Genomic DNA, 24,210 nt, shown 5'->3' with positions numbered 1-24,210 from the left:
GATGCACGGAGTCTACTTACAGCCTCATGCACTCTGCCATGCATTAAAGCCGCATCCAATCATGCTGATGACAAACTGGCTGCTGAAATGTTCTTGCAGCATCTGAGCCTCATGTAGAGCTATGACTGTAGGGTCAAATCATGTGATTTGCTGGAAGAGCCCCCCCACCCCACCCTCCCACCTCACAGGCCTGCCCCTGAGTGGCCTCTGCTAGGCTATGTTTCCAGGAAAGGGGCCTACTGGACAGGCTGTGAGGCCTAGGCAGGGAGACATTGGCTCATTGAGAAAAACAAAAACAGAGAGGGGCGGTGGGAAGACTCTCCCCTCTTACATAAGTCTGCCTCCATGACAGGGAGAGAGAGAGAGAGAGAGAGAGAAGGAAAAAAAAAAAAGTTCCCCGCCACAATGCAAAGAAAAACCTGTTCATCCGCCTCAGCTCAGCTCGCAAAGCCGAAGCACTTCAGCACTGGAATTCAAACAGTGAAACAAGCAGTGTTTGGCTCTCAGTTGCACAATAAGTTGCAACTCTTCTGACATACCACCACAGGCATGTGCAGCAGCAGCAGCAGCGAGTCTCAGCGCTCAGCAGTCATTTAGTCTCACACAGTAACGCTGCTTTTGGTGACTGCACATGGGCATGATGTAAGCCTGCATGTCCTTTAATGTGTTATGCTGTAAGCTGTGGTAGTGAAATGTTTACTGTAAATGAGAAGTCTCTCCTGAAGCCTGCAACACCTCCCTGTGGCTGAAAGAGAAACTGCAGTTTGAATTCAATTAGCTCAAAATACAAAAAATGTAACCAAACCAAAAAATGTTTGTTTACTGTATTTCTTGGATTGAAGCGGTCTTTAGCGTTTGTAAGTGAACTTCCAGAAAACTTTGTTTTTGCACACTTCTAGCGCCGTTTAAGAACAAAAATTGAGTCTGTTTATTAATAACTTACACGTTATTCTCCTGTTTAATTATATTAGTGCAATTTTAGCTGATTTTGTTACTTCATTTATTTTTATATTTCTTTTTTTCATCACGTCTTAACACCTCTCCGATAAATTCAGTTTCTTCAGACGTTTAAGGTCTAATTTTGTCATCTCAGTTGTTCACATTGGAAGTCTGCACTGTTGCTTTTCTGAGCATAACATCCTGGATCCTTCCTCAGCGGCTCTTCCTGACCTCTTTTTTTCTTTAGCGACTTCCTGCATTTGGGGAAGTTTCTCCTTATCTCTGCTGCATGTCAGAAGATTCCGTATGCTGCTGAGATTCTGAAGCTTCTTGAGCAAATGTGTGATAGTGAGCTGTAAAAATAAAATATGTCTGCTGAAATCCAGCACGTCACTGCCTTGTTGTTGAAAGGCATTTTTGAAGACATGAATTTGTCTTTAAAACTTTAAAACTCCCTCCTGAACATGAAACCACTGATTTTAAAAGCCTGGGTATCATTTGTAAATCTTCTTCACAGGGATTCAGTCTGTTTGGTTTCTTAAAAAAGTCCTGACATGTTTTCTGTCATATTAAGTCCTTCAAAAAAAGATTATAAACATCAGACGTCTGTAAACCTGTCAATCTTTAAAATTCACCTAAGCTTTTCACAATCAGCATGTTACCTTTTAATAAAGTTACAGTGACAAATAAATTTGTTTCTTCATTACTAAAAAAAAAAATCTGTACAGCACCAACCAAACGTCAAAGTTCATCTGAAAGTCAACAAACATTTCGTATAAATAACTTGGGACTAAATAAGACTTCATCTGGAGCTAAACACAGTCAGTCAGGTTGTCCACAGATGCACCTTTGACCCGAATGTCATGAGTCAAACTCAGGCTGCCGCTGGATCAGGATGGTCGTGTCGTTCCCTCTCCTGGTGCTCGGATCGAGCCAGGACACCCCCAGAGCGATCAGACATAACCACACCTGCAGCACAAAAAAAGACAGAATAAAAAAAAAAGAAAAAAAGCACACACACACAGGCCAAAAAAAAAAAAAAAAAAAAAAAAAGGTTTACAGAATGAATTTGTTCAAGTTATGCATCACTTGAGAAAGCATTCAGACCCGCCGGAGAGCCTTCAGGACATGTCTAAGACTGTCCTTGAGTGGACTAGCCAAAGACCAGATTTAAACCTCACAGAACATCTGCGGAGATGAAGACGGCAGTCCAGAGATGCTTTCCCATCCAGCCTTGAAAAGTTCAAGAGCCCAAATTTCCCCTCTTTACCTCCAGAACAGCAGTGGGAAACTACGTTATCATTTGTTCCTCATCACAGAGGAACCATTTCGAAACTCTATGATGCTATTCTGTCTTTTAGTAACCACTCTAATGTTAAGCTTAAGCGTACATGGGAAGAAGAACTGGGATTTCGAATACATGAGGAGTCTTGGGAACGGGCTATAACGAGGATACGATCTTCCACCTCCTGTGCTCGTCTTGGACTTATTCAATTTAAGGTCATACACAGGGTGCATTTCTCTAAGTCTAGACTTTCTGAATTGTATCCAGAAGTGGAAAATAAATGTGATAAATGCCATGGTTCTCCTTGTCACCTTAGCCACATGTTTTTTCTGTGCCCTGAGCTACAAGGTTTCTGGACAAGGTATTTTGCTATTATGTCAACTGTTCTTGGGGTAACTCTTCATCCTTGTCCTCTGATTGCTGTGTTTGGGATTCCTGCTCGCTCACTTACACTTGATTCCACACAAAGGGATATTATAGCCTTCACATCCCTATTAGCGAGACGTCTAATATTGTTGCATTGGAAGTCTGCTAAGTATCCTACTATTTCCCGGTGGCTTAAAGATGTCATGTTTTTTTTAAAACTTGAAAAAATTAAATATACGTTGAGAGGTTGCACAGCCAAATTTTTTCACAAGTGGCAACCCTTTATCTCTTATTTTGCTAGTCTAGAGGTATTGCCTGTTTAAATCTACTTTTGTTACTGTTATATTCCTCTAATATGTTTGATGGTTGTGTTGATCTGTGTGGGACTGGGGGGGGGGCGTTGTGTTTTGTTTTTTTGTTTTTTTTGCTGTTTTTTTTTTTTCATATATATATATATATATATATATATATATATATATATATATATATATATGTTAATTTACTTAGGAAAATTAAGAAAGGTTGATTGTATTTCGGTAACTGCAAGTACTGTTTTCTTTTTTCAATAAAAATATTTTCAAAAAAAAAAAAAAGAAAAGTTCAAGAGGATCTGCTGGAAAGAAAACTGCCCAAATCCAGGTGTCCAAATCCTGCAGACACTCTCGCAAAGAGATTTAAAGCTGCAGCTGCTTCTGCAAAGTCCTGGCTAAACAGTTCTGTTTATGTACTGCTCAGTGGAGCGGAGACTTTCTAACATTTAAAAAAATAAAATATTTTTATTTTGTTTATTATAGGCTTTAAAACTCGAAACAAAAGAAGTGTTAATAAAGTGAAGGGACCTGAATACTTCTCAAAGTGGCTGCATAACTTTAAATTAGAGAATGCAATGCAAAAGGAGCAAAATTACCCAAACATACAAGAGCGATACACACCGACAACTTAGTCAGACAATCACTTTTTAATGGTCTAAAAAGCTTAGTATGATAACTAACATCTTAAAATAATTTTTTGTGTTAAAAAAAACAGCAAACACTGACGGCCACGAGGCTAGAAGCAGTAAATTTGTGGTATTTCTGCCCCAAACTCCAAATCTCGTCAGCTGAAATCCTTGCATCCACCTGGTCATGCTGTAGCTCTGGCCTGTATCGGCACATCACTTTACAACACAGCTCCACTCCAATTCTTTGATTTGACTTTCCTGACTTAAACAACCTCAAATCTGTTGTCATTGATCTTGCTCTGTTCTGTGCTGCTATCCCCACCGTGTATGCAAGAGGACAATATCTGGCATTTTTGTGCAATTTATTGACACAAAAATTAAAAATACGACACAGTGTTACAGGGTTAAGATGTGGTGATTGATTCATAGTGTTCATTTATACAAGAGGACATTACTAATTAAAGGTTATCGTAGCTGCCTTTGAGTGTTTCTTTTCCTATATTTTGTACAGTTGCTGATGGAAAAAAGTGAAAGATGGACCCAAAGAGCAATTCTCATGTATCTCGCTGATGATCAACATTTTGATTGGCTGGTTAGTTAACCAATTGAACTCAATTTAAACATGCCACTGTAATAACAATGCTTAACTGCAGAAATTGCATTGTGCCTTTATATGCGTGTCATCGATGGGCTCTGGCATGTAAAAAGTAAAAGGTCCATTAAACCCACAACCACACCTCCTCACTGACGTAAAAGTTTTGGTCCCTTTTTTGTTCAGAGTTGCTCCAAAGTCACTCTGAAGCTGGAATTCCTTTTTAATAATTTTAGGCTAAGTTGGGAGCTCAGAGATAATTCTCTGAAGATTTGTGAAAACACGCTTTGACTATTAAATGCCCAAGAAGTTAATGTTCACTCAGTAAAACAAAGTTAAACCCTCCCAAGGACAGCTCCCATACAACCTGCTGTTACCTACCAAGTATCCAACAAACACCAGGTATGCTATGGACAGGAAAGCCGACAGCACGTACAGCCACACGCTGCCCAGCATGCTCACGTAGACTACGACGAAGTACATGTTGATGGCACACACGATCAAGATCACCACTCCGCCTCCTATCTTAAATACTCTGCAGAAAGATAAGAACGGGTGAAGTTTAAAGGGAGGCACGCTCCAATAAAAGTTCAGATGATGTGTTAGCGCTAAAAAGGCACATAAACAACACATCAGCTGATGAAAATAATAGATGTTATGGATTTTTGAAAAACCGATGCCCCAGTTGGGGGGGGGGGGGGGGGGGGAAGGTCGGGACAATGGTAAGGTTTTACTCTTGTTTCATCTCAGTTTGGAAACTAAGGAGACTTTCTGCTTTATATTTGAAAGCAAAATATTTTCAGATTCGTGCCTGGTATAAAATTTCAGCTGCTCAGCACTTCCTTTGTACTACAAGAAAAGGCTTTTGTGTTTCTGTTCAAGGAGTGAAACTATGGAAGAAACTGAATATGGAATTAAAGCAATGTCCAAACATAAAACTGTTCAAAAAGAGTTATAAAAATATGATCTTCTCGATCTATAAAGAAAAGGAAAATATTTAAATTAAGTGAATGTCTCTATTTAAAAACAAACAAACAAAAAATTCATGATGTGATATTATAGTATATAGTATATCAGAAATCTGTTCACTATTTTTATTACAAATTATATCAGTAAGGAAGCTGACTAAATATTCACTGATAATTTATGGGACAGGGGTGGGATTAAATAAGTGTATACTTCTTCCCACTCCCTTTCAACATGTAAATTAATCAGAATGTTTTTTTGTATGTAATTTGTATAGTATATATATTTTTTCTCTCATTTCTTTTCTAAATGTACTTGTATATTGTTCACATGTTGAAATAAATTACCAATCAATCAATCAATCAATCAAAACTGTCCGTTGCCATGCGTTTACATGCGTTGTTATGGGTTAACTGTCCGTTGCCATGCGTTTACATGCGTTGTTATGGGTTAACTGTCCGTTGCCATGCGTTTACATGCGTTGTTATGGGTTAACTGTCCGTTGCCATGCGTTTACATGCGTTGTTATGGGTTAACTGTCCGTTGCCATGGGTTACCGGTCCGTTGCCATGGGTTACCGGTCCGTTGCCATGGTAACCGGTCCGTTGCCATGGGTTACCGGTCCGTTGCCATGGGTTACCTGACCGTTGCCATGGGTTAACTGTCCGTTGCCATGCGTTAACTGTCCGTTGCCATGCGTTAACTGTCCGTTGCCATGCGTTTACATGCGTTGTTATGGGTTAACTGTCCGTTGCCATGCGTTTACATGCGTTATTATGGGTTAACTGTCCGTTGCCATGCGTTTACATGCGTTGTTATGGGTTAACTGTCCGTTGCCATGGGTTACCGGTCCGTTGCCATGGTAACCGGTCCGTTGCCATGGGTTACCGGTCCGTTGCCATGGTAACCGGTCCGTTGCCATGGGTTACCTGACCGTTGCCATGGGTTAACTGTCCGTTGCCATGCGTTAACTGTCCGTTGCCATGCGTTTACATGCGTTGTTATGGGTTAACTGTCCGTTGCCATGCGTTTACATGCGTTTACATGCGTTGTTATGGGTTAACTGTCCGTTGCCATGCGTTTACATGCGTTGTTATGGGTTAACTGTCCGTTGCCATGGGTTACCGGTCCGTTGCCATGGTAACCAGTCCGTTGCCATGGGTTACCGGTCCGTTGCCATGGTAACCGGTCCGTTGCCATGGGTTACCTGACCGTTGCCATGGGTTAACTGTCCGTTGCCATGGGTTAACTGTCCGTTGCCATGCGTTAACTGTCCGTTGCCATGCGTTTACATGTGTTGTTATTGGTTAACTGTCCGTTGCCATGCGTTTACATGCGTTGTTATGGGTTAACTGTCCGTTGCCATGGGTTATCTGTCCGTTGCCATGCGTTTACATGCGTTGTTATGGGTTAACTGTCCGTTGCCATGCGTTTACATGCGTTGTTATGGGTTAACTGTCCGTTGCCATGGGTTACGGGTCCGTTGCCATGGTAACCGGTCCGTTGCCATGGGTTACCGGTCCGTTGCCATGGTAACCGGTCCGTTGCCATGGGTTACCTGACCGTTGCCATGGGTTAACTGTCCGTTGCCATGCGTTTACATGCGTTGTTATGGGTTAACTGTCCGTTGCCATGCGTTTACATGCGTTGTTATGGGTTAACTGTCCGTTGCCATGCGTTTACATGCGTTGTTATGGGTTAACTGTCCGTTGCCATGCGTTTACATGCGTTGTTATGGGTTAACTGTCCGTTGCCATGGGTTACCGGTCCGTTGCCATGGTAACCGGTCCGTTGCCATGGTAACCGGTCCGTTGCCATGGGTTACCTGACCGTTGCCATGGGTTAACTGTCCGTTGCCATGCGTTAACTGTCCGTTGCCATGCGTTTACATGTGTTGTTATTGGTTAACTGTCCGTTGCCATGCGTTTACATGCGTTGTTATGGGTTAACTGTCCGTTGCCATGCGTTTACATGCGTTGTTATGGGTTAACTGTCCGTTGCCATGGGTTACCGGTCCGTTGCCATGGTAACCGGTCCGTTGCCATGGGTTACCGGTCCGTTGCCATGGTAACCGGTCCGTTGCCATGGTAACCGGTCCGTTGCCATGGGTTACCTGACCGTTGCCATGGGTTAACTGTCCGTTGCCATGCGTTTACATGTGTTGTTATTGGTTAACTGTCCGTTGCCATGCGTTTACATGCGTTGTTATGGGTTAACTGTCCGTTGCCATGGGTTATCTGTCCGTTGCCATGCGTTTACATGCGTTGTTATGGGTTAACTGTCCGTTGCCATGCGTTTACATGCGTTGTTATGGGTTAACTGTCCGTTGCCATGCGTTTACATGCGTTGTTATGGGTTAACTGTCCGTTGCCATGGGTTACCGGTCCGTTGCCATGGTAACCGGTCCGTTGCCATGGGTTACCGGTCCGTTGCCATGGTAACCGGTCCGTTGCCATGGGTTACCGGTCCGTTGCCATGGTAACCGGTCCGTTGCCATGGTAACCGGTCCGTTGCCATGGGTTACCTGACCGTTGCCATGGGTTACCTGACCGTTGCCATGCGTTAACTGTCCGTTGCCATGCGTTTACATGTGTTGTTATGGGTTAACTATCCGTTGCCATGCGTTTACATGCGTTGTTATGGGTTAACTGTCCGTTGCCATGGGTTATCTGTCCGTTGCCATGCGTTTACATGCGTTGTTATGGGTTAACTGTCCGTTGCCATGCGTTTACATGCGTTGTTATGGGTTAACTGTCCGTTGCCATGGGTTACCGGTCCGTTGCCATGGTAACCGGTCCGTTGCCATGGGTTACCGGTCCGTTGCCATGGTAACCGGTCCGTTGCCATGGGTTACCTGACCGTTGCCATGGGTTAACTGTCCGTTGCCATGCGTTAACTGTCCGTTGCCATGCGTTTACATGCGTTGTTATGGGTTAACTGTCCGTTGCCATGCGTTTACATGCGTTGTTATGGGTTAACTGTCCGTTGCCATGCGTTTACATGCGTTGTTATGGGTTAACTGTCCGTTGCCATGGGTTACCGGTCCGTTGCCTTTGTTATATTTGTTATGTCCTCGTGCTTGGCATGTCTGGAACCGTGCAGAACATGGTTTGGCAAAGACTTGCTAAAGTCTGCAGGGCAGCTTATGTTGCTCCAAAACCCACGCACATCATTAAGCACTGATGGTGCCTTTAAAGATATGCAAATTATCCATGCACAGATACCAACTTTGACATAGGATGGTCAGGCTCTCCACTTGGCCACAGTGCCTCTTAAATGAGCCCTGAACAGGCGTTTCTTGGTGGCGTTTAGATCTGTCTGCATGGTGGATATTTAACTTTATATTTGTGGATGCACCACTGAGGGTTTCCCAAGTGTTCCTGAGCCCATGCAGAGATTTTAACTGCAGCATCGCAGCTCTTTTAAACTTTTGCCTTGTATACAGAGATTTCTCTGAGATGATGAATTCCTCTATTTCTTTTCAATTTGATGTTGAAGAAAATTATTTCCAAATTATTAAACAAATTGCCCTTGTAATCTCTCACAGTGTTGAACCCCTTCTCATTTTTGCTTCTAAAGTCCTCCTCTCTGGGGTACTCTCTGTGTAATTTTATACTTATGTTACTAATTAACTGCATTTGCTCTCAGATGATGCATCACGTTTTTTTACTCATTTTTTCCAGTCTTTTGTTGCTCCCATTTAAGGGTGTTGCTGGTATCAAATTCAAAAGAAGCTTTTATTTAAAAAAAACAAACAAACAAAAACCCCACAATTTTTCAGTGTCATCACTTTGCATTTAAATATATATTTAAATATATATACGCATTTATAATATGATTTGTATTTTGCTTTGTTTAAAGAACAGGGTTATAATAAAAACAAGCAGGTTTGATTTGATTTACTTACAGTCCATTGGCAAACTCGTTCATGAGAGATGGCAAACTGGTAAACGTGAGGATGGGAATGAGGGCGAATGGCAGCTGGGAGAGAAGAAGAAGAAGATGATGTGTTACACTAAATGATCACACCAACTGTTAACCTCTTCGTCCACTGGGAGGTGCAGAGGGAAGTCTTTTGGCACATGTGGAGTGATTTTGTAATTTTTTTTTCTTTTTAGCTACCTCTATGTCTGCTTGTACTTGTAGTAAAGTTTAGGTAGAATACTCAGGTAATGAAATGAGGAAGTTCAAATCAGTGAAAAAAGGGTACATTTTACTATTCTGATACTTATTTAGCTGCTTTCCTGTTTTTATGGGCACTTGAAGTGTTGGAGTTCACTGGCAGATGTTTTCCTTTGTTTGTCCCTCTGTGTTGTCTGGCAGGCTCCTTGTTGGCAGAGCTAATCAATGAAACTGGCAGCATTTAAGTCTCAGTCTTTGCACTCAGTCCATTCACATAGCACCGTGTTATTTACTTGATTGGCTTTGGCCTGGTTATTTTAGGCTTCACACTACACATTACCATACACCAAACACTGGAGCATGTGAAAAAACAAACACATCTCAAATGTATTGTGTTGAAGTGATATCTACTGAAGATGAATTAGAGCTGGTCTTTGATGTATTACCAGTCTGTATCACAAGATGGTGCTGCAAATGAATGTAATCTTGATGTACTTTTTAAATAATTGTGTATTTTGAGATTTTACAAAGATCTTCTTATTTATTTATTTCTGCTGCAGGGGCTGACACAGAGATATACAACTAAATTTAGAATTATATCAATGAACTCAACCCCATGCATGTCTTTGGACTGTGTGAGGACGCTGTAATACCTGGAGAAAGCAAGTAAACTCGACACAGTGAGGCAGCTTCCAAGGAGACAGTTATGTTAGCTTTAGGAAAGGAACTTCTGGTTTTAAGCAGGTGTGGTTTACACGGGGGTGACTCTCCTACAACGCTTCGCATGCACAGGAGGAACAACAAGGTGTCCCTGGCTTTATATGAGTGACTTCAAAGAGGAGTGAGGCATCTAAAAAACATTTCCCGCTAAACTGCTGCCCCCTGGTGGTGAAAGGTTTACATAAATTCTGGAGATATTACTAGTTATCAACTATTTGTTAGTTAACAGCAAATAACTAACTAAAGCTGTAATAATCATACTGAATGTAGTATTACTACATTCAAATACTACATACACTAAGTATTACTGTTAACATTTTTAGAAACCCTACTTATTTAAAAGGTTTTTCATTATTTTGTGCAATGCAGAGCAAAACTGTTGATTTTAGTGGTCTTAAATGGCTCGACTGGATTTATTTAACTTTACACAGTATCATTACATTCAGCTTTATGAGGTTGTAAATGTTTTTGGTTAAAAAACAACAACAGTTTTTTAAGCAATGCTTAAAAAAATCTAGAAATTCTCTTGTTAAGTTTGGAAGTTTGAGCACTGGAAATCAATAATTCAGACTACAGCTCACATCAGACCACTGATGATTCCTTTATGATAGAAATGCTGCAAAGAAACCAAGACTTCAGAAGACCAAGAAGAAGAAGAAAACTTGGAGGAACAAATATTAGACATCTGGATGAATCCAGATGTGAGCTCTGTGTCTTTGTGAGGAACAGTCAAGGTGAACGGATGTTATCTGCATGTGTGGTTCCCACTGTGAAGCATGAGACACGGTTGGTGATTTATTGAGAATTCAAGGCAACACTTGAACAGCATGGCTACCACAACATCCCACAGCGAAACGCCATCCCATGTGGTTCATGCTCAGTGGGGCCATAATTTGTTTTTCCAGCAGCACCGTAAGAGCTGCTTGACCAAGAAATAGAGTGATGGAGTGACCTGACCTCTGCAGCAATCTGACCAAAACCCAGCTGAGTTTGTTTGACAGCCAACAAATATTTCCATATCAATAACTATGGCATGGTTTTGATGTGTTCAGTGTTGATGTCTCTAAGGAATAAGTGTCCAAACTTATCTTTTCAAAGGGATGTGGTGTTTGTTTGATTCTAGGTGCTTGTAAAGTTGAGGGAAACTGAGGAGTAAATTAAAGTCCCCCAAAAAGGATTGATCCCACATTTCCCAGATGCAGCTCGTGTTTTTCCATTAAAACCTCCATGCCCACTGCCTTTATAATCCACAACACCACTCTGTAACTCTGGTTTTTAGCTAACACCTCGCCCTGAGAAAAAACCCTGAGGAAGTCTTCAGGTTTTTGTTCCTCATGTTATGAAAACTTCCCCCAAAAACATATTAGTAGACATGTTATTACAGATCAAATGAGACATGATGAAGGTAGTTATACACAATGTCGTACGATGTACGCACAAGCAAACATTTTCCCTTCCTAGTTATGGAAAGAGTGAAAATGCTTCTTTACACCTGTTTGCAGGACACCTGCTGTTATAATGATAGACTACAATGATGCATAGCTGCAGTGTTTGTAGCTGCTGCAGTCAACACCTTCAAGAAACCTCATGTATAAATTAATCTGCAGTGATGCACAGTGATTTCAATTGAGGAGGCTTAATGCCTTTAAGCTCTTTTATGTTCATTTATCAGTTTTAAGATGTAGTTCTACACATGACCAATCCCACTATGCAGACAGTGGTACAGCTGAATTTTTCCCCTGTAATTTTTGTCTTGCTTAGCTTATCTGAGCATGCATCTGTCCTAATGCACGCTCACTCATCCAGGTAAGGAAATCCCAGAAAGCCGATCCATCTGGATGGAGCAATTTCAGTGGGAGTGATAAAATGTTTCTCCCACTGAAAACGTCCAGATGATATATTGCTGTTTTTAAGCAATAAAGATTAATGATCATATTTAACTGTTTTCACACACTGAGCAGCACAAACCACGATGAGTAAACCTGACTTATAATGGTGATTAACACCTGCAACATTTTCACTGCTGTTTTTGAATTTATCAGCGAGAGAATAACAATAACCGCCTCAGTATAAGGAATAATAATCATAGCATCAATATAATATATTAGGACTTTCGGGACAGGCACTGTGATTAACACGTATGCACCACACTAGAGAAGCATACATGTGGGCAATGACACTGGGCCCTTACATAAGTTACATCCTAGGCTCTACAAAGATTCTCCACAGAATTAGGCATAAACTGTTTCAGACAGGTTTTTTGTCTTGGATCAGTATGAAATATCTGGGAGCGAATATCACAAACATGGTCATCTCAGGAATACAGAAACTCGTCCATCTACCGCTCAAACCTTTTGTTTGTGTGGTGCAGCCAATCAGAAGAAGTCAGCTTAAAGGGAGAGATGCTTAAGCTGCTTAAAGCTACTGTAGTAGCCTCTGGGGATAATTATACAGAGCTGAAATAGAACAGAATGGGTTCCTTTAAAGAAAATAAAGTAGTTATTATGTATCAAAGTAATATCCACATGAATGCCTGGACCTAAGGTTTGCCTGCTTTCCTTGGGGACTGTGAATCAGTGTATATTAAGTATGCAGGAACATTAATTACACACAAATTAAGTAACAAAGATGCTTTGCAACTCATTCGTGCTGTGTATTCAATATTTCTGAAGCAACTGGACCCAGTCTGGCAACATTTTATTCACTACAGACAATAAATTCTTTCATACTGCAGGATTACATCTGAAGCAACTGGGTCAACCCTGTTTCTTTTTTCCAACGAGGCATTCTTATTGCCACTTAGACAGTCTTATCTTATCATTTAACGATAAGAGTACAGCCTGTTTTGATTTTACCAACCTAGAACTTGATCCAAAACCTGAAAACCAGTCCTGCTTGCTTGTGCATTTAAGTTATGTTAATGACCTTAATGCACTTAATAAGAACAGCACTACAAAGATAAATAAGCCTAAAAGAATAGTGGTGCTGTTGGCGGATGGTTGAATGAAGCTGAACTGGTTTTAACCTCTGTCTGACCTGCATGCTCTGCAGCACGTTCAGGAAGTCATTCATGCCTGTCAGGTGCTGCACGTCCTGGAAGATGGCCACGAGCAGGGTGGGCATGATGGCAAGCGTGCGGGTCAGCAACACCCGAGCGAAACGTGACCAGCGCAAGTTTAAGAAGCCCTGAGGGAAGAAGAACAAATGAGTCGGTGACATTTACAAGAAAACGGGGCTTGTTTACAAAAGATTTAGTGAAGCAAACCGACTGCAGCTGTACGTGATTATAAGTAAATAAGTAAATTACACGCAGGAGCTTTTGAACAGGCCAAATAAAGGGCTCAAGTAAAGAAAGAATGGGAGAACATATCTGCGTTAAAGGGAAAGAGTTAGTGCTGACATTTCCACTGTTTGAGCTTTACATGTGGTTTTTGTTCACATCTGGTTCTTCCTTTCTCACTGACCTCCATGACAAACTGGCCGGAGTATGTTCCAGTCATGGTGGAGCTCTGACCAGCTGCAAGGATCCCCACGGCCCATATGTAGAGAGCAGCTGGGCCAAAGAAACAGCCGAGCACCACTCCCTGTTACAGACACGCAAACACAGATGACAGTGGATAAAAAACAGAAAACATGCTCTGCAAAACCAGCGCAGGCCCACTTTGCTGCCACTAAAACCAGAGAGGGAGTTAAGAATAAATGCATGTTAATGTCATTGTCACCATTTCCTGCAGGGCTTGAATCCAGATGATCTCAGAAATATTATATAAAACACAATCCTGTCATTATGTGCTGCAAATTTGACCTGTTTATGTGCTTTTAAGTTTTACTGAATAAACTACACGGAGGCTACAAACACCCCGAGTTCTGTTCGCAAGCAGGGGCGTCAAACACACCACTTTTTTTAAAATAGTGAAAAAAAACCAACAATTTCTGTGAATTCACGGATAACTTCTGCTTTTAATTACAGCGTAGGAATCCTTTATTCCCTACAGTGTAGCCCAATGAGCTGTACTGATGGGTGTCTTTGATTTATTACAGGAATATTTCATAACAGTGTGGAAAACGACATAATATACGGCAATAGAATGTGATGGACAGACCTTAGCTGGATAATCAGCAAATAAAACGAGTGATTGGTTGGATAGATAATCTGATGTAGCAACACATGCATGAATAAGCCTTTAAATTTAAAAATAAGAAATGACCCCGAGCTTTTCTATTTGTTTTCTGGGCCGTAGCTGGAGATCAGTGATGATCCCCAGCAAGCGCTCTGAGTCAATTTGACGCAGAAGCTGATGATAGCTCTTTGTGCAATTTAAAGCTCTGTGGTGAAATCACACATGCATATGCAAGTATAAGTATGCTCAGACCAAATGTGTCCACACAGTTTCTGAAAAAAGCCACAAATATTTTCCCTTAAGTTCGTTCACTCCTTTTCTTGTAATTCCACTACATACGGTCACTTCATTAGATACAGTTCAACTGCTTATTAAGGCAAAGCTCTAATGAGTTAATTAAATGTTAGCAGATCAATACATTCAGGAACGGTAAAGAGAACTTGCTGCTAAACACGTTGTGATTTAAATAATTAACAACCATCTCTAGTGTTTACAGAAAGTGGCCCGAAAAAGAGAAAAATATCTAGGGAGCAGCTGTTCTCGGGGGAAAAAATCCAACCAAAGCATGCAGAAGAGCATCTCTGAATGCAAAAGACCACACCAGTGCCACTCCTGTCTGCTAAGAGCAGGCAACAGGCTCCAATACACAGAGGCTCAGCAAAACTGGGCAATAGGAGAAAAGTGTTCTTTATTTTTGCTGCAACATTCGGATGGTAGATGTCAATTGAATAGATGAGGTTAAACGGACGATTTGCATCAACTGTGTAACACTATCATGTGAATATGGGCCAAAATCTTAAATTGCGTTCCAGCAGCTTTTTTAATTGATGCCAGCTCTGAAGGAAAAAACAAAGTTCGCATTTTGTGTGGATCAAAGCTTGCAGACACGTGTTTGCCTCTAAATGTGTCACCTGGTCTGAATTTGCATCAATTCACATCTTTGCACAGACTTCGATTTTAGCTGTTGTTCATCACTGATCTCAACGGGAATTGCAAGAAGCATAAAAAAAAATAGCATTTCAGACATGCACAAGGAGATGACCTTAAAAATCTTTAAATTAGGTCAAGTTTTGGTATACAGTGGTCCTTCGCTATAACGCGGTTCACCTTTCGTGGTCTCGCTGTTTTGTAGATCTTTTTTATGCAATTTTGCATGTTTTTTTTTTTTTGTTTTTTTTTAAACAGCACATTGTGTTCTGTATTCTGATTGGCTGTAGACCATTTCCTTCTGGATTAATAAAGTATTTCTGATTCACCTCAATGACTGTCAATGGTCCTATCCGCTAACATGGAGGAGGCGGGGTTTATGACCTATACTGCAGCCAGACACCAGGGGGCGATAGAGACGTTTTGGCTTCATTCTTGGGGAGCTGTCGCGTCGTCCATGTTTTATACAGTCATTGGTTCACCTTGTCAAATTTACCTAAATCTTCGATCACTACCAATGTGACTCTGAAGTGAGGTACTGTATGTTTGTAAGTTTTCTCCAACAAACAAAAATTTCGATGAAATGTTTTGCACCATCAAAGGCAACCGCGGGTGACTTTCGTTTCGTTCTATAATACTGGACTTATTTTTCTACGAAGGTTTGAACTTTTAGAGTGTTTAAACCAGAGAAAAGTGTGGAAATGTTCGAGCCTGTCGGAGAAAAGTGTATAAAGTGTGTAGTGAGTGGCTTTACAGCCTTAAAACAGCTATAATAACTGTAAAAAAAAAATCAGGTTAGCCACTTCGCGGATTTCACACAGATTATTTTTAGAACGTAACTACCACTATAAACGAGGGACCACTGTAGTTTGAGTCTTATTACTTTATAATCGCACTCAATTTAAACATGTGGTATGAGCAAATATGCTGAGAGGCGTGCATTCAACAGTATCTTTACCTGTTTATTTGTAAACATATTTGTTTTGTTATACATTTAAATGGTCACAGACTTTTCTTATCATGTTTCAAAAAAAAGCGCCCCTCCAACAGCCAAACCCATCTGTTCTCTGATTGGATTGTTACATTTGTGATTGACATGACATTGACCAATCAGATGAAAGGAAGAAAAAATTCGTACTTGTAACTTGCAGGGGTCCACACACAAATCTTTTTTACACACACAAATTCTTTTTACACATACAAAAGTGATTTACAAGTACAAAATATTTATGACCACATTTTGAGCCCATACATAAAAGCTTACCCCTTTGTAGATGTCCACCTTGAGAGTTTCATTATTCAGAGGGAACAGGTCTAAATGCGGACTGCCTGTTTGATTACAGACATTGAACTGAAAAAAGAAAACGGGGGGAGGGAGGAAAGCAAAACAGACTGCTGAATTTCCATCTCGACTCTGAACTTTTATTAGATCATAAAGCAGCTGCAGAGATACTTACCACCTCTTCATTTGTGCGCTGATAGAAAGCCTCAGCAAAGACGGCCACCACAAACACATTGATGAGGAAAGAGACAAACAGTGCGACGGTCGACTCGATGAAGAAGTATTTGTTGGCCTCTTTTACCTCTTTTTTGTTTGACCGATCTACTTCTCGAGACTGAGAGAGAAGATTTAGAAACTCACTGACGATGCCAATGCAGGTTTCACACAGCTGATTAAGCAGGGATTTCATTACTGTCTGACCTTGACGAGAGCAGAGTGGAGGTAAATGTTGTGAGGCATGATGACGGCGCCCACGATGCCGACGGCCTGAGTCAGCTGGACGGGTCCGCAGCCCTCGCAGTACGGCACAAACATCCCCTTCAGCAGCTGGCCTTGGTCTGGACCCACTGTTACATACTGAAAAGGAAGCAAAGAGTGATTTCAAAAGCAAAACATTTAGAAGATGTAAATTAGGACGAACCTGAAGAGACCAGAGACACTTGGTGATTTTGCACCACCAGAGTTCAGAGTGAGTGTTGGGTGGCACATTTCAAGCTTGGTACAAACATTCATGTGATGTTTAGAGGAAAAATCTTAACACGGTGATCAAAAGATTTCAATGCGACATTTGTGGTTTTCAGTGAAGTCTTAACAACCTGAAGCTCATGTGTTGTGGTTTTTTTTTTTGTATTTATATAACTTTGGTTCCTCTTTTGTTGAGTTTCCCACATTCTTCTGTTCCTAGTATTCCCAGTGTTTCCCTGTCTTTCCATTCCTCTGTCTTGTCTACGGGATTACTGCCTTTCTCTGTATTTCCTGGAGTCTGTGATCTTGTCGAGGTGTCAGGGATGTTGTGACATTTGACCAAAACAATATTTCCCACTATGACTTACTGATTATGCCAAAAAATCATAATCATGATCATTTTGATAAATATCTCTATTTTCTTGTTTTAATAATCGATGGAAGCCGAAAGTCCATCCATCAATTCCTCTTCTAGAGAAGCCTGGACGTCCTCCAGCTCATCCAGGGGAACAGTGAGGCATTCCCAGCCAGCTGAGAGACATAATCGCTCTCGCATGTCCTGAGCCTTTCCTCCTACCTCCTACTGGAAGGACGTGTGGAACACCTCAGCTGGTTCCTTTCGATGTTGGCAGCAGTGGCTCTACTCTCAGTCTGACTGATTTCCCTCTCTCCACCACCCTTTGGAGAAAGCTCATTTCCACCACTTGTACCATCTCATTCTCTCAGTCACTACCCAGAGCTTGTAATCAGAAGTGAGGGTAGATTTAAGGTCACTCAACTTCAACTTTAACTTTCTCAGTTTCATCTCAAGTTAGTGTGTTTATTTATACAGAGAAATGGAGGAGTGGCAATAAGCAGATTTCACACAGTGGGCACAAGTTGAGAATGAGTGTGATTGCACAGGGGTAAGAACATTTCTGAACACATATTATTGAATGAGGTCTATTGTCTTGATATTCTTAAAAAAAATATCCGGTTGAGATTTGGACATCATTTTGGATCCAGGGACTTCCAGGTAGTATTAAAAATATTTTGCTTACTTTTCCCCCACTGACATGTTGTGACCCGCTGATTGAGAGACCCCCCCAACTAATTTCCAGATAATCGTGTGTAAGTGTTTATACCTCATATCCAAATGTGATCCCCATGATTGTAATGAGGAAACCAAAAAAGGCTTCCAGCTTTCTCAGACCTGCAGAGACAAAAAATAAGCGGCGTGCTTCATTTATTGCTGACATGCCGACGTACAGTTTGGAAGTGATTAATCCAACCTACCGTACTTGTCCAAGAAGAGGAAGACAAACGTGTCAGTGATGGTGATGAGGACACCCCCCCATAAGGGGATCCTGTGGATAAACACAAACAACGGAAAAGATCATCGCCAAGGAAGTAATCGACTCATTTTATGGCAATCATCAAACTGCGACTGAGTCCCAGTGGCCGTTAAACTGATGCTTAGTCTGTTTACACCACCTGCCAGAGGAGAGGAGGTTGAAAGCGATGGCGCAGCCGATGACCTCCTGCATGTCTGAGCCGATGAGCGCCAGCTCCACCATCACCCACAGGATGATACGAGGCACCTATCAGAGTCAGGCAGTGTTTACAAAGGTCTGAGCTGACATAGAATTCAGTTTGCAACACATCCGGCATGTGAGGAAACCTTTTATTGTTGGAGATTTTTACTCTGTGGCACAACTACTGCTTCTTACAGTGTTTGGGAATTCAGCTGTCTTATCAGCTTGTCCATCACCTGTAAAGCACTAAACAGCATGATTGGTGCCGTATTTACTGGACTTTTATTGAATTAGTATCCAGCAATCTCCTGACAATAAAAGTCAGGACCTTTCGCCCTCTGCTGCTTCAGTTGGTCATTGCCGTCACGCTGCTCACGTGGATAAATGAAGGCCTAGTTTTATGTCTAAGCTCTTCTCTGCAAAAATGTGAGCGAGGTGTGAGGAACAGAGGACAGAAAAGCTGAAGCTGCACAATGAGAATTATTGGTTTAAGGCATGTCGACGTGGAGGTGCAACAATCATACACAGTCACACCACAATTCAAGGACTTTGATGTAGGACAGAAGCCTTCTCTGCCCGCTCTTCTCCCATCCCATCTGGGACAGGTTGCGCCTTAAACCTTTTCAAGAACATATAAAGTGAATTTACAATGGCAGAAGGTGTTCATGCATTCCTGCTTGAGGACACAGCCTTAATTTACCTTTGACTTATAGGCACAAATTAATTTTCCGGGACTTCTTTTCAGCTTTTCATCATTCGATAAATCAATTAATAAACCAAGCCGGCAGTCAAAGCATTTGCATTTTCAACTGTGTCACTAGTCCTGTAAACTCAGAAAAGTTAACAGATTCAAAGATAAGAAGTCAATTCATTCATGCAGCTCTGCATACGTTTCCCTACTGAAGCTTAAAAAAATGTTTCCAACAGTGGGCAGTGTAGCCTGAGAGGACAGAAAGAGAGCAAACAGAGGCACATTTGTAACAGTTATTTTCTCTCTTCATGTTTTACAGATGCAAATATTTCTTATAAGCTGGATTTAAAAATATATCCACATGAATAATTCATGCTGTCACTGTTTTGTAAGTGTCACCGGCTCACGCTGGTTTGATTTAATGTTTTGAGACGCATAATCCAAGGATTACAGCTACTGTAACAGCAGTGCTTGTAATGCAAGGAGGCAGTTTCAGTAAACTAAGACTGCTTCTGCTCACAGCCTCTCAGTCAGACTTCATCCTGCTCGTGTTTTAGAACGGTGATGAGAAGAGAGAGCGCAGAAGCAGCAGCAACAACAACAACAACAACAACAACAACAACAACGGAAAATAGGACAATAACGGCCAACGTATCTCACAGTGTGGTACTGGCGGTTGCAGACTTCAGCCAGGTGCATCCCGGTGACCACGCCTAGCCGAGCCGCCAGCCTCTGCAGCAGCAGGCCGACGATGGTGGCACCCAGCAGCACCCAGAGCAGCTGAAAGGACGAGGGCAGAGAGCCGAACAGTTAATCAGAGCCTGTGAGCTGATAGGTAACATGATTGTGAAGCTGCCCTAAGATCTGAAAAGAAACTGAAGCCAGGAAGTGGTTTAAAACACCACCAGTAAATTATGAAATCTCTGTATGTCGTTCTGTCTGTTATTTGCCCTTCGATCAGCTTGAAACCCAGCGAGTTGTTGCTCGAGTACGTGTAGTTTGAGGTTGTTTGAATCAGTGGTTCTTATCTTTTGTCTAAGGCTGTTTTCACAGCTGCCGTGTTTCATCAGTTTAAATCAAACTGGTTTGTTTTCCCTCTTGGTGCGGTTCGTTTGTGCAGATGTGAACACAACAATCGCACACCAAAACAACCGTACTGAGATCGCCTCGGGTCTTGGTACGGTTCCACACGAACTTCAGAACGGTTTGTTTATCCTGTGAACGTGATCTGAACCAACTACCATGGGTACATTGCAAGCTTGTCTTGTATCCAGAGATGCAGCAAGGTAGACGTGCAAGGATCTGTACGGGCTGGCAGCTAGCTGTGAAACAAACCTAAATTCTCCGTGTTCCCTGATAGTCCAGAACACGGCACCTGCTTCCTGTATTTACTTTTGTTGTTCCCGCCCCAGACACATCTGGCCGATAAGCAGACCGAATATTCTTATGTGGTTTGTTCGTGACTCATTTCGGTTCGCTTGGAGTTCATTTGGATTTTTCTCTGTGTGAAAACAAACTAAACCACAAGGAAAAGCAACAAGTTTACAAACTCATCGACTGATTCAGACCAGAGTAAACGAACTATAGGTGTGAACATGCTCTGAAAGTTCTGCTCTGTTATGCACACAGACACACATAAAACCACGTTTGCTTTGGCTTTGTGACAGCACTGACATTAATTTATTCCCAAGACTGTGTTATTGAGCCATTTTACACTTTTATTATATTTTATTGAGCCATTTTACACTGCTCAAAAAAAAAAAAAAAAAAAAAACGGTTAAACTTCAGTTAGGAAGCATAAACTGATTCAGTGGTTTATGTTCCTGACTGCACACTAATATAGCCCTGAAGTGTAACGGACTTTGTGTTACACCGATGATCAAGGGCCCACTTACTTTTTGGAGCGATGCAGCTTATATAAATTTCTTTTAGATTATAGTCAACTGTATTTTACTTGAAAGTAATTCTATTTTTTGGCACTACTGTCTGTTATTGAGCTATTTTTATATGTTGTTACTGGTTGTGTCAATGTTTTATCTTCTGTAACAAAGCAAGTTATCAACCTTTGGGATAAATAAAGTACGTCTAAGCCCAGCTTGACTTCTTTATCTTAAGTTGTGGCCCTCTGACAGAAACAGATTTGCGTATATAGAAAACTGGAACCTTTGCATTTTATGAAGCGCCTCTGCTTTTCAGTCAGTGTGAGCGCGTTTTCTGTGAAAAGAGACTGTTGTTTTGCGGCCACATTAACCTGACGTGAACTTTCACGAGTCCCGTACCCCTTTTTTACCATCTGCTTCTACTTCCCCTGTTGCGACATACTTCTTTCTTTGGTGGAAAACCTAAAAACGATAAAGGAAATGCAGTTTTATTCTTATGTCTTGCACTCCCTCTGCCTCCCCCATGACGGAGATGATGCTTTACTCTTCATCTATATTCTTATTTCATTTTAGAACTCTGAATATAATCTGTTTATGTCTTTCTTTCTTTTTTTCCTGTCAAACAAACATATTTTGATCGCCTTATCTGAATTAAATCAATTAACACTTCTTCTCAGCACATGTGTTCAATGTTTGTTTGAAAAGACTGCTGCTGCTGGTTTATAAAGCACAGAACGGTTTATAAGCCAGCATGTTTTACATGTCTGGTCTGCTGCGTATTGACCCCTCAGGTCTCCCAGTACAGGTCTGCTTTCTGTCCTCAGAGATAAAACTAAACATAGAAGCAGCAGCTTTCAGGCTTTTTGCTCCACATGTCTGGAACAAACTCACATAAAGCAGGAGTAACTCTGTGTTCTGGTAAACTAAGACTGAAGACTTTTTGTTTGCCACTGCCTTTTATTAAAACCAATTAATTCTTGAACCAATTTCTTTCTAATGTGCTTTTACACAGTCTTATGTTGCATTTAGTTTTATTCAAAGCTTTTTATGTTATTTTATGAGAAGCAATGTGAATTTTATTGTTGTTGAAAAATGTTAAACAGATTAACTTTGTCTTAATTAACAATAATTAATCCTCACATTACTGAGCCGCTACGAGACTCTTGAGCACTGCTTTTCTGTGACTGTGCTGCAGCCTTGTCGCTGTGATTGGCTGAGGCTCACAACCTTTAAAAGCCCTGCATACCTCAAGACTGACGGTCAGGATTAAGGCTTAGGGCCCGGTCACTCTTACACCAGTCTCAGTAAACATTCACTCAGTTTAAATGATGCGACTCCGAAGTTCAGGAATGTTTCCACCTGTTTAAGGGCAAAGGACACTTTTGTTAAACTTTGACCTGCAGTGCTGTGGGACTGGTGAATTTCAAAGTCGGACTTGTCTTTCAAGAAATATTGCTGAAATGCAAAAGAACAAATGACATAACCGGAGCAACCATTAATGCTGAAAGGTATCTACAGGTTGCAGAGCAACACATGATGATTTAGGTAAAGGCTTTGTCTGTTCTGCACATTTACCAGCAGCAATGCTCCATAATCTGAGTCTGAGCGCTAAACGGGCTTGCTAACGCTCTTGAAAGGAAGTTCAATATAGCCAGACATTCTTTGTGTTAGCTTGGAAAGACAAAGACTGTGCACGCTCACAGAAAAGTGGAAACACGGCACGTCATTAAAGTCTTCTTCTGCACAAAATGTTGTCATTGAGAGCTACCTATTTCATTGCTGCCTACACCAGGAGATAGAAATTTATAAATAATATGAGAGGTTAAACATGCCACTGGTGCTGCAAATAAATCTGCAACTAATATTGTGAATACTCAAGCTTTCACTGCAGTGCTGCTGTTTATTTCTAACACGACAGCTGCAAAGTTAGAAACTTAAAATCTGACTTGGCCCAAAGCGCGATGATGGAGAAAACCACTTTGGTTTAGTTGTCGGATGAGTGTGGAGTGAATTTCATTGACTAAATCAGCTTGGTGATAAACAGCCTACAAACACAGTGATTCTTTTTTAATCTAATGCATGTTGTGTTTGCTACAACTCCAACACTGGGCATCTGATTAGGACCAAGCTGAAAATCATATTTATGCACATTCCTCATCCATACATGTGACGCACAGTTGGTGCTGGTATAACTTTGTGAGGTACTTCTCAACAGATTAAATGTTAAAAAGAAATTTAGAGAAAAGAATTAGTGAATGTGGCACTTTCAGACAAATTTAAACCGAAATCCGAACGTAACCTGCTCTGGACCAGTTGATGTGTTCAGCATAGGTTACCATGGTGACATAGCCAAGTTTAAAAAAGCAAGACGTGCGACCCATCAGTCTGTATTTGCAGTACACTCACTCAGACCTGTTACCCACTGAAAACATTTGGAAGACAGTAAAAGACTAAACAATAAACAAGGCCAGAAACTGTTGAGCAAATCAAATTTTACCTCAAGCAAGAACAGGAAGATATTTTTTATTTCAAAATGATAGAAACTCATGCTTTCAATAACACTAACAGAGTGTGAAGAAGAGGTGAAGCAGCCCCTGTCTCAACTTTATTGAAGTTTGCTGCCGGCAAAAAAATTAAAATGAGCAGATATTTTAAAACAAAAGGTTCCCACTGTAAATATTAGATATGTTTAACTTTGTTTTTTAACTAAGGCTGCATTTCTTTTTAATTTTAGTAACCAAGTAATCAACGTTTTTTGAATTTGTTGCCTTTCTTGGTCCTGTGTTGTTATAACTTAGATATTTGGGGACAAAACTGCTGCTTGTACAAAATAATTTGGGAAGTATAGTGGAAAAATAGTTAATTACCAAATAATTATCATAATTGCAAATAAAAATGACTTCAGTTTAACTTTCTCTGACATAAGCTAACTCTTAATCAACCAAAACACAAACCAAGCATGATCTCAGTTACCTTGAAGCCAGCTTTGGCACCTGACTGCAGGTCAGACTCGATGTTACCTGGATCCAGGTAGGCTATGCTCATCAGAAACCCCGGGCCGGTGAAGGCCCAGAGCTTGCGGAGACTTATCCACCTCTGTGGCAGGGGGAAACAAAAGTTGCACCACTAATAACATCAAATCTTGATTTAACTCAGGTTTGCATATGTAATCCAGGGTTGA

At 41.1% G+C, this 24,210-nt stretch overlaps 1 protein-coding gene across 1 annotated transcript in view; it reads right to left on the bottom strand.

Moving 5' to 3' along the window:
• Positions 1-1,591: 1,591 nt before the first annotated feature.
• Positions 1,592-24,210, bottom strand: part of LOC146684992 (natural resistance-associated macrophage protein 2-like) — a 30,790-nt gene continuing 8,171 nt past the window's right edge. The window contains exons 4-16 of the mRNA XM_085443995.1: positions 24,003-24,125; positions 19,810-19,929; positions 18,418-18,524; positions 18,220-18,290; positions 18,069-18,136; positions 16,681-16,836; positions 16,436-16,594; positions 16,243-16,329; positions 13,395-13,514; positions 12,967-13,116; positions 8,996-9,069; positions 4,504-4,657; positions 1,592-1,908 (exon numbers count right to left, since the gene is read on the bottom strand). Of these exons, the coding sequence (XP_085300121.1) occupies positions 1,801-1,908; positions 4,504-4,657; positions 8,996-9,069; positions 12,967-13,116; positions 13,395-13,514; positions 16,243-16,329; positions 16,436-16,594; positions 16,681-16,836; positions 18,069-18,136; positions 18,220-18,290; positions 18,418-18,524; positions 19,810-19,929; positions 24,003-24,125 (1,497 nt within the window). The 3' untranslated portion in view covers positions 1,592-1,800. The remainder of the gene's footprint in view (positions 1,909-4,503; positions 4,658-8,995; positions 9,070-12,966; positions 13,117-13,394; positions 13,515-16,242; positions 16,330-16,435; positions 16,595-16,680; positions 16,837-18,068; positions 18,137-18,219; positions 18,291-18,417; positions 18,525-19,809; positions 19,930-24,002; positions 24,126-24,210) is intronic.

Source organism: Copadichromis virginalis, linkage group LG20, assembly GCF_057382275.1.
Source record: "Copadichromis virginalis isolate Kocher_CV1m ecotype Utaka linkage group LG20, C_Virginalis_male_GT1.1, whole genome shotgun sequence".
NCBI classification, from domain to species: domain Eukaryota; kingdom Metazoa; phylum Chordata; class Actinopteri; order Cichliformes; family Cichlidae; genus Copadichromis; species Copadichromis virginalis.
This window is presented reverse-complemented; position numbering and strand designations above follow the sequence as displayed.